The 11,436-nt window shown below is 40.3% G+C and overlaps 1 protein-coding gene across 2 annotated transcripts; it reads right to left on the bottom strand.

Moving 5' to 3' along the window:
• Positions 1 to 68: 68 nt before the first annotated feature.
• Positions 69 to 7,795, bottom strand: THUMPD1 (THUMP domain containing 1). Of its 2 annotated transcripts, none has more exons than XM_069570285.1 (4): positions 7,291 to 7,795; positions 5,854 to 6,028; positions 4,487 to 4,735; positions 69 to 3,978 (listed from the first exon to the last, which is right to left on the bottom strand). In XM_069570285.1, exons 1-4 carry the CDS (start codon positions 7,519 to 7,521, stop codon positions 3,560 to 3,562), a joined length of 1,074 nt encoding a protein of 357 aa, XP_069426386.1. In that variant the 5' UTR covers positions 7,522 to 7,795; the 3' UTR covers positions 69 to 3,559. The 2 variants fall into 2 exon arrangements, with proteins under 2 accessions (XP_069426386.1, XP_069426385.1); XM_069570284.1 differs by having other exon boundaries at positions 5,854 to 6,031; positions 7,291 to 7,627.
• Between the last annotated feature and the right edge of the window lie 3,641 nt (positions 7,796 to 11,436).

Raw genomic sequence — 11,436 nt, forward strand, 5'->3', positions numbered from 1 at the left:
ATTACAATTATAAAGCAAGAGCTTTACTAAGAGGCAGAAAGAAAAAGTAGAGACAGAGAACACTAGTCTTTAGGGAACTAATTTTATTTTTCTGAAAACATTAGGAACTATCACACACACAAAAAAAAGCTGAATATCTGGCCATATCAAAAGCAAAATACAAGTAAAAATAACATTCAGAAATCATATTTAATGATAGAGAAATATGTTTTAAAATATAAAATTTAACACGTTCCTCCATAAAGCAAAACAAGTTTACTAAACCACAACACTGAAGTGGAGTTAAGTAATTTTTTAAAATAAAAATCAAAAGAGAAAAAGTACTCCATTCCCACCCTGGAATCCCATCATATATAAAATAATATGCTCAAACGTTAGTGGAAATAAACAATTGGTAAACTTGAAAATAAATCTTTCAATGAATGAACTCAGATTCCAACAGAACACAGTACTACCTTGTATTTGCAGAAGACCTTTTGTCATACTTAGGCCTTACCAAATACAAATATAAAAGGGGATTAAAACAAACTACTATATCAAAATCTTTATGTAGAGTAGCAGCTTTGACAAAATAAAACAAACCTAGTTCCATACAATTGTATGCATACAGCCAATTTTATTCCCAGAGTCCCAGAGTCTTGCACTATCAAAATAAAATTATCTTTGTCTTGGAAAAAGTCTGATGAAGGCACCAAAATCCTATTATTCATGTTCCTCCAATGATACTTAGAATGCTCTTATCATCCTTTCAAAGTAACTTCAACTTATTAAGAGTTAACATTCTAAAAATATATAAGGAAGTGCCAGCCTCATCTGCATTACAAGGTCCTTTCTATTCATATAGCATGGGTTGGCCTTTCATTCACCTCTGACTCTTTGCAACCCCATGGACCGTAGCCCACCAGGCTCCCCAGTCCATGGAATTCTCCAGGCAAGAATACTGGAGTGGTTTGCCATTTCCTTCTCCAGAGGACATTCCTGACCCAAGGATTGAACCTGCGTCTACTTCGCCTCCTGCATTGACAGGTGGATTCTTTGCCACTGAGCCACCTGGGAAGCTATTCTCTTTGCCCCATCCCAAATTCTTCTGGTCTGGTTAACCAGCAGAATCATTAGCTTAGAAAGATAAAAGTTATTTCCATGTTCAGTAGCCAATAAACAACTACAGCCATTGGTGCAGGAAGACTTAACACTTATACTATCAAACTGCTAAAAAATAAAGCCAACTCCAAAAGCTAATTTCACAATCCCTCAGTATTCTCAATTCAGATATTTTATTTTGCAATCCTCTTTGTTATCTCTCTTCTTTTTTCAGTTTTACCCTGGAGGAAACCCTGAAAAAACTAAAGTGTGTGTGTGTGAACACCAAGTTGAAGGATACTCATGTTTCACAGAAATCCACAATTGGGAGAATAGGACTCTCAGTTCTTCCTCTTCTCTCAATGACAAAATCTCAGCCTGAGATTTTGAGAAAGGGTTCCTCCCCCAGTCACAGTGTTGGGAAAAGGAGGGGAAATGCTATTTAATTTGGTTTTGTAATTCTTCAAGGAGAGTTTAAATAAGGCTTGAGACATTGCTTTCTTCATTCTCAAACCCAATTGTCTGTGGAAACCAAGAGTGCCTTATGCAACATAATTATTCCAAAGTCAGTTTCTTTTAATCCCAGACTGTCACCTTAAAGAAAAAAATATTTTTCTCCAGGCCCTCATAAAAACAGCTCATTTGTTCTTGCAATGAAAAAATGTCTAATGAGACCATTCTTCATCTTCAAAGCATTTAGCAAAATCTGGCCTAGTGTTTTCTTGTACTTAGAACTTACTGGTAATTCACCTTTCAGCTCCTGTGGATAACTCTTTCTCAGATAAGCATTGGATTTCTCTATGTAAGAGATTTACATGTTCTTCATTCAGGTTTTAGTTGGTTCTTTTGTTTTAAAAACATAAATGCATCTTTAATTAAGTTAACCACCTTTGTAGCATTATTTAGAACTTTCTTCATCTCCAAGCTTTTCCTTCACACTGTGAAGAAAGCAATGTGCTATAATTACCAAAGTCAGGATATTCTTTTAATAAAGTGGTGCAAAGCTTGTCATGCAGCCAGCCACCGATGGGGCACTAGGAGTACAGATGACAGATCACTGGGTTTTCAGATATGAAGACCTACTAAATTTTATTGACCATTGTTTGGAGAGGCTCCTAGCAACTTAAAAGTTTTCTTGAATTTCCTGATCATTTACAAATCCTACAAATGCTACAGCATGACAAATATTCATGAAATCTGTTGATTCATCAGCTCACACAGAGAAGCTGCTGCTTTTATACAAAACCTCCTTAGCATCACGTAAGTCAATTTATTATACTGACAGTAAAGTCTTCAATTTCTTGTACTCCTTCTTGATCTAGCTAAATGTTGGTATTATTAGATTCTTATCAATTATGTGAACTTTTATTTTCTGGAAAAAATTCTACCACTAAATAATTTGCTTTCTAAAGTTTTTCATTGAATGTGATTTTTCTGAACAAAAGTTTTACTGTCCTGGTATTCCAAAGCCATTAAAATAATCATCTTTATTTGTCAAGGGGCTATGATTTATAGTTGCAACTGCTAAAACAAATGTTCAGTTTGTAAGTTGCATTTCACAAACGATATACAATGGAATGGAACAGCTTGGATTATAGATCCCTTTACATTCTAAAGTAGCTTACAGTATAAAGAATTTGAGTCCCTGTTGCACTAGTAGATTGCAGTGACTCAGAAGACACATTCTTTATAACCAACCTTATCAGAAATGTCTGTAATTCTATGCCTAGAATGGAACATTTTTCTTTCAAACCTTGCCTTCAAAAATTGCACCACTGCACCATCAGATTTGTTTGTAACAAATGTTATTACAACATAAAATTGAGCATAACTTCCACTGTAGGGGCTATGGGTAGGATCCCTGGTCTGGGAACTAAGATCCCACATGCCCTATGGTGCTGTCAAAAAAGGGGGGGGGGGGTGGGGAGCAGGATAAAAACAAAATAAGAAAAATCCCCCAAAGTAAAAAAATTCACAAAACAATTCACTTCTAACCTATACAACTCATGTTTGTCCAATGTTTACAACAAAGTAGCAGGGGAGAACTGAGTTGCAATACACAAAAATTCCTTTCTTAGAATGGAAATTTCCCTCTTGAGATTTGAATTCACAGAGCCTGTTCACTCCTTTAAGTCAGCTGGTAGTGCAGAAGGGGAGGGTGGGGAAGGTAATCATGAGGGAGAGGCCAACATCATTGCCCTACCACCCTCTGCTCTGTGCAACAGTGTTCACCAATTTATCCAAAGTCTCTTCTAACCCAACCAAATGCATGTGGGCCTACTGCACACTGCCATATAGGGTTGAAAGACCTCTAACAAAACTATTAGCAGAGGTGCTCCACTACTGTAAGTAAACAATTATGCAGAACACAATATCAAAAACAGTATTTTTAGTCACAATTTTATATGGAATCCCAGGAACATCTCACAAAACTGCAGTTGAAAAATCCACCTCCAAGACCAAACAATTTCTTTTCCTATCAGAGATCATTTTCATTTGATTCAGATCTTTCTGTGACTTGACTTGCAAGTTCAGGTTTAGCCACCCCCTCATTCACCAGATGTGTCTCAGATATTGATTCTGTTGGACCCAGCTCCTCACTGTTCTCTGGTACCACTTGTTGGTTATTTTTTCCTTCTGCGGGGTCATTTTCACTTGATTTGTCACCAAATTCCAATTTAGCTTCTTTCCCATTTCCTGTTTGTACTGCCTGCTTTGGGTTAAGCTGTGACAAGTCCTTAGCACTCTTCACCACCTCCTGGAGATTGTATTTTCTGAACAACATGTAATCTTTCACAACACTCAGGCAACAGACAGCTTTAATGATTTCTACTACCACTGTGTACTGTGGATTGGTAAGATCCACTTTATTTTCTGAATTGAGGCTGCCTACTATTCCTGTAACAAAAAGGAAAACAAGATAAAAAAAAGATGCCGTTAAGCTTGGTGGATACAAAAACAATCTTTCACCTCCCTCTATTTAGAATTTGTTAAATTTATAACTAACCTTATCAGAAATGTAGTTGTTGAAACACTACATATACTAGTAGTGTTATACTATACTATACTATATATATAAATGCATATACTAGTCCACTATTTTACATGCACTTGAATCAAGTTCTCTGAATGCTTTCAATATATAAAAACAAATGAAATCCTGAGAAAGTTAATAAGAGCCCTTTTTTCCTCAAAGAAAATTCAATTCTGATTTGGAGAAGACTTTAGTATCTAACTACCAAAAATAATATCATACCCAACATATTGAAGCTAGGCTTGATATTATTTAGTGACATTTTAAAATACTTGCTCTCACTCAAAAATATAAGCCCTAAATATTAAAAAAAAATCTTAAAAGCAAATATTTACCACGGCACATCTTTGCAAAATCACTAAGAAAACATACCTGCCAACTCTTTGATAACTTCTTCTCTATTCATATGACTGTTATTCCGAGATTTGTATACAATCTGAAATGTTCCTTTGTTTGGAGCTTTAAACCATGGTTCCAAAAATGTTTCTGCGTATTTTTTCATATCTTCTAAGAAAGCCTTGCATGTGCCTGAGATGGGCAACATTCGTAGAATAACCCGAGTCTTCTTCTTCTTGGTTTTGTATATATCTTGGAGAATATGATGCACCAATTTCTCAGGTTCTAAAAGAAAAAAATCAGCACAAAACAAACACATAAGTTTCAAAGTCCTCACACATTTTAAACTCTTCAGACTCTCTATAAAGAGTTTTCATTGGCAGTGACATATACTGACAGTAGATTAGAAAAACTTATCATAATAAATTTTAAACAAGTTTAACCAATCATTTCTTCCAACCAATATTTCTTTAGTGCACTCTGTTATACTATACTATATATATAAATGCATATACTAGTCCACTATTTTACATGCACTTGAGTCAAGTTCTCTGAATGCTTTCAATATATAAAAAATGAAATCCTGAGAAAGTTAATAAGAGCCCTTTTTTCCTCAAAAAGGAAATAGTACAGATAATACTGTATCTAATAACTTTACTTTTATCAAAAACAATTGTTCATGAAGGCTCTGGAGTTAATTTATTCATGATGTCTGATTTATCTAATGACAATGTCATACTGTTGTTTTCCTGTAACAGCAGCAATAATCAAACTAATAAGTATTAAATAGAACATGTTTTGCAAAAAACAAAACAAATATCTTCAAGTCACTTAAGATTTAATCAATCCATTAGCTAAGTCTGTACAGAAGTCTAGATTTCAGACCTCAGAGTCATCCCTGAGCCACAAGATCATAATGTAGTCCTTAGGAAGCATCCTGACTACATACAATTCTATTTGGGGCTGTGCAGTGTTTTCAATATTTTTAAATTAACTACATTTAAAAACATAGAAACTTCTCCAGATTTCCAACTTCTTTTAAAAAATCAGAATATCTGGCTCTCCTAAGACTACACTCCCAAATGTCTGGAGCCATTCCAAACTGGGAGAGCTGAGTAGCATCTGTTCCTTTTAGACAGAACCATGTACTCTTGCTTTGCCTAAAGTTAAATACAAAGGAAACGGCAAACACAGGTTTCTACTCCTACGCCCAGGTTAGTCCACTACCCCATTTCGCCTTTCCATATGCCTAGTGCCAACACAGTGCTAACACAGAGAGGATGCAATCAAATGATTAACTGAGCCATGCCCATGAAGCCATTTTGTAGGCAGTGTTCTCAGAGACAGGGTGATGTCCTGATATTATAGGATCAATAATCTTAAAGTGTATTAGTCAGACACACCTATTCCAAGTGTCCTGATGAAGACTACATTATTGGCTCCACTCTCCACTGACTGGAATCTTCTTAGCCTCATCTCTGTGGATGCCTTAATGTCACCAACTTCTTTCTTCAAGGCAGCTTCCACATCATCATCTTCTCCCTCACTTCCAGAGGGTTGTTGATCCTTGTCTGCAAACTGCTTGCATAAAATTCATGAGCAGAAATGCCACAACAGCTCATGTTAAAAACTCTTAATTAACTATTTATGTAAACCCCGCCCCCAGGGGCAGAAGATGCATTAACAATAAAACGATTTATTTAGACACCACCTCCTCCAAAATGTGGAGAAAGAAGGGAGTTTCCTCAGACTACCATACATATCATTTGAAACTGTTTTCTAAAGCATCTTGACAGTCTGGGACAGAGGGAAATGTGCTCACCAGATGAATCATTTCAGGGTGGACTTTAACCCTATCAATAAATAGCTCTGTGCCTGATATTACACTCTGCTTTCCTAAGATTAAACCAAATAGTTATGAAATTAAAAATCCTTTACAACTGTACTACTGAAATAGAACTTGCTCAAGGTATCCATATAGACAGGACATACACTTGTTGCCCAGTTCTCTGCTCCACCAGTGATGAATGTGGTTACCAATCAGGCACTAATCTTACACATTTATGGGGCTTTTTTTGTTTACAGGGATGTTATTCTATGTACATACGCAATTTTTTTAGCCATTTCCAAAGTCCCAGAACATTTTTTTATGTAGCTCAGCAGAATTAAATAACATGTTCATCCTTTGAGCTAGTAAATGACAGTACCTTACCTGAATTTATATTAAATAACCTTTGTACTATGCTCCTCCATTTAATTCCCTGGGGTGTGCATGTGTGTGTATTCGTCCCAATCCTAAACCAATAATATAATTAATTATTTCCAAAATTGAACAACTAGATTTCATACGGTATTGTTATATTTTTACTGTTTGAAATGCATTTTTATATGCATTTGAGAAGAAACTAGCACTAGAACCCAAACCACTATTTTAGAGATGTTAGCGCTTAAGACAGAACACTGTATTACAGCGATACGGTTCCAAATGGTGGCAAAAACCTTAAGTACGAATGAAGTGTGAACCTGAACCAGTGTCCTGGTGAGCAATACTTCCCAAAGCTACGATGAGAAATATGTGTTTCTGAAAGAGCTTCAGAAACCACGCCCGAACCGAAGAAAGCAGTCTATACTGGAAGCCACCGTGATTAACGATGGGGGTGGAAAACAAGGAGGTGCAAGTATTTCAAGTACAAGACCAGGTAGGGATAGGGCGGGGGCGGGGGGAAATATTCCTAGGCGAGACCACGCCTCCTCACCGCCACTCTGGCGGCCAAATTCACGCAACTAGCTTGCCACCCTTCCCTTCTCCCTCAAAGGCCCGCCCTCCCTGGGACTGGTACCTTTTCTGGTCCATACATGTCGTCGCCGTATTCGTTGAGCAGGCTATAGGCCTCCTCCACGCACTTGCGCTCGTTCATGTTACAGGTGATGAGAATGCCCTGTATCCCGGGCTCCAGCTGGCGGGGCCCACCGCCATCCCAGCGCCGAGCCCGCTTGGCCTGCACATACTGAGCCTTGCCTTTACGTTTCCCGCCGCCAGGCTGAGGAGACTGCTGTATGCGGGCCGCCATGGTAGGTTAGAGTTGAGGCCAGCGAGAAACGTGTTTCTCCACAACCCGGGCCACTGCTGGCGCGGGCTGATTACGTCAGCTGTGCGCGAAGACCTCCCCTACTCCCTCCCCCGCGCCTCATTCTGTGCTACTTCGGGTCCTAATGCCGGTAGTAAAGGGCGGAAGGCTGTGGCGAGGTGGCATGAGGCCCGCCCCTCGCCAGGACTGACAGCCACTCGCCTTAGCCTCACCACCCTCGGGAAGAAGCTGTTTCCCTGGTGTAGGGGCCGGCCACAGGTAGCAGCAGCTTACTGCATCCAGTATCAGCAAATTGGCAGCCCTTTCAGAAGTGGCGGTAGTGGCAGTTTCCAGCACGTTAATGCCGGTTCAAGCCTTCAAGGTTTCCCAACTGTAAGGCCAGTGCGGAGAAGAGAACAAGCCGGGCAGTTAAGCAAAGAAAAGGAAATTTATTAAAGCGAAATGAAAGTGACTGGCTCTCCAAAAGAAACCCAGTAGAATCCTTCTTATACCCAGTAGAGGGAAACTGGGTCCCCTGAAGTGGGGTGGTTAGTTTATCTTTAGCCTGCAAGTGGAGCTCGGCAGTCACGTAGTCTTGAGAGAGTCAGAGGTGTCCCACGGTAGGGTGATCGGGTAGTCTTGGGAAAGTAAGTGCCAGCGGTGAAACTAGGATGTTGCTTCAGCAATGTGATCAATTTCATGGGTCACTGTGACTTTATCTTTTGTTGGCGAGGTCAGCACAATGAGGCCCCATGCAGACCCTATCACCAAGCATCTTTGGCGCTTGTTCCTCCAGCCTTCCCTATAATTCTATCAGCTTTCCAAAAGTTTCCAATAAATTCCTTTTTAGCCTATATTTGCCAGTATATGTTTCTGTATGACTTACAACCAGGAATGGTGGGTTGCATAAATGTTTCACACTGCTATCTCTGTGGTTATCCATAGGCTCAGCAACTATCATGTTAATATATTTATCTTTAAAAATCGTTGAAAAGATATCCGTTTTGAGGTATGTGTTCAGGAGGAGTAAGTGCTCCCCACACTCACCCACAGTTACTACTCAGGTACAAAGTTGTTGCCAGATTTGAGCTGCCACAAACCCTAAAGGAGGTAATCTGCAAAAGATGCACTGAACTTAGAGTCAGTAATTGTTTATTATTGATAAACAATATTTTTTAATCCCAGGTTTACCATTATTTCAAAAAACCTTATCACCATCTTACTTTGTGCTTTCACCTTTGCTTCCACCTTTACTTTGCAGAATGTCATCTGTGGAGTTTGCATAGCATATATTTCTGGAGATCCTGAGCTGCTTGTGAAAAGCAGTCACATTACACTTGCCATGCTGAGGTGTTGTAGCAGTGGTCCCACATGGGACCTAAGGCATAAGGGGCCTTTCCCTCCCTGGCTCCGGCCTGCATGCTCCATTAAGACAGACACCAGCTATAACAGTCCCACTCAGCAGTTGGTCAGGGCACCCCAGTGGGACGACCCCTCCCACCCAACCAAGTGAGCAACTGTCAACCAGCAACTAGCTTATAGCCCTGTTTTGCCATTGGTTGGTGCCACTGAAAGCCCCTTCCCCCTCCCTATTGTATATAAAAAGACCCTGACTGAGATGAGATGGTTTTTGGAGACTCTAGTCTACCATCTTCTTGGTCTGCTAGCCTTCCTATAACTCATCACTCATTGCTCCAACAACTTGTCTCTTGATTTATTGACCTGTCATGTGGTGAGCAGAATGAACTTGGGCTCAGTAACAAATTTTGGTGAGCCAGCCAGGAGCCATGCTGCTCGTGGTGAGCTGGCCCCACTTGGGGAATTTTCAGGAAAGGCCTTAGCAGCTGCCAGGACATTTGTCCTGAGGATCTTCCCTTCAGAATTTCCTGAAGTGGCATGGGCTGCCCCACCGTTTGGCAGTTGGAGCAAGGAACTGACATTTGGGAGCTGATGGGCTCCATATCCTAGGGTAAGTTGCTCTGGTGTGTACAGCTGGGAACATATTCCCCTCTCAATTTGGATTTTTCCTTTAAAGGAAAAGCCAATCTGTGGGGTACCTTTTTGAAAGGGAGTACCCTTTCAACAAAGGATACCTTGTTGAATTTACCTGATTTTGTGAACTGGTTCATTTGCTTTGGTTTTGTGTCCATTCATAATGGAGTCTGTTCGTGCCTTTGGCATTAAATTTCTGTTTTGTGATTCTTGAACTTATCAATAGGGGAAATACTCCATCTGTCCCTAACGAAGGCTGTTTGGGCTGTATCCTAAATAAATGGGCAAGATATAGCTGTGGGCCTATGACTAAGAAAGAGATGATATCCTGTTGTGATGGTGTGTGGTCCCAATATACACTAGAATCAGGGAATCGATGGCCCTTAAATGGCTCAATTAATTATTATATGATCTCACAATTAAAATTGTTTTGTGAAAGGGCAGGTAAAAATGATGAGATTCCATAGGTAGAGACATTTATGGTATTACATCAGGAAGAAAAGTCAAATGGGTGCTGCCTTATGGTGCAGCAATCCGGAAAGAAAGTCAAGGAAATACCTATTCTACAAGAGGGAGAGGGAGAAAATGAGAGTGAGGATATGTTGTTTCAGAACTTAAACCCTCTCTGACCAACCCAGCTCCTCCACCGAGGGAGCATGTTGCATTGGCAGGTGTTCCAACTGCCCTAGCTCATTTCCCCTCCTTGTGAATATCAGTTAGGGGTTTCTATGTTAACACCCAGGGCACAGGAGCCTAGCTTGGCATCACCATCCAAGACCCTGTAGGGAACCCAGTTTGATCGGGAGCCACTTCTGGAGCAGGGCAATTTGCCTTGCACCAATATGCCATGCTGCTGCTGCTGCTAAGTCACTTCAGTCGTGACCGACTGTGTGACCCTATAGACGGCAGCCCACCAGGCTCCCCCCACCCCCCAAACCCGTCCCTGAGATTCTCCAGGCAAGAACACTGGAGTGGGTGGCCATTTCCTTGTGAAAAGTGAAAGTGAAGTCACTCAGTCGTGCCCGACTCTTAGCGACCCCATGGACTGCAGCCTACCAGGCTCCTCTGTCCATAGGATTTTCCAGGCAAGAGTACTGGAGTGGGGTGCCATTGCCTTCTCCAATTAAAAGAAATAGGAAAATAAAAAAAAGCATCCAGCAAGAGGCACTGGAAGGGGAAAGGAGAGAACCCCCCTTGCTAGTTTTTAGCAAGGTATTATATACTTTTTCAATTGGTTACTAATAATAGCTCAAGATTGTAAACGTCTTACCAAACCCATTCCCAAAACATAAATTTTAAGATAGCAAGATTAGCCAGAAGGAACCTGTTTCTGTTAAGAAGGAGAAACATGTCGTCCAGAGCAAGATACATTGTTTCATTAACATAGCTTAAGAAGGACATAAGGACAATTGGACATTCTCATTAGCAAGATATATGGGTTTGTTGAGCAATTGAAGCTCATGGTTTGAAAAAGTTAGTTTCAGGTAGTCACCATAGCAACACAGGATTAAAGGAGCCTCCTACAGGACTAAGGCCTAGTGAAGGAATGTAGAGGGGGAAAATAAAAGTCCGCATTTGTCCCTTCCCTCCTCTGCTCATTTGGGGACCCTGGAGGCCTACCTGATCATTAACTCTTTTACCATAAAGACAAAGTTAGTCCGAGCTCTGGCCTTAGGGCTACCAGACTTAAAGAAACCTTTCCAATTGTATGTTGATGAGAGACAAGGCAAAATCACTGCAAATGGTGACTGCAGCCATGAAATTAAAAGATGCTTGCTCCTTGGAAGAAAGGCTATGACCAATCTAGACAGCATATTAAAAAGCAGAGACATTACATTGCTGACTAAGGTCCATATAGTCAAAGCTATGATTTTTCTAGTAGTCATGTATAGATGTGACAGTTGGACCATAAAGAAAGCTGAGCAC

This window comes from Ovis canadensis, chromosome 24, assembly GCF_042477335.2.
Source record: "Ovis canadensis isolate MfBH-ARS-UI-01 breed Bighorn chromosome 24, ARS-UI_OviCan_v2, whole genome shotgun sequence".
NCBI lineage: Eukaryota > Metazoa > Chordata > Mammalia > Artiodactyla > Bovidae > Ovis > Ovis canadensis.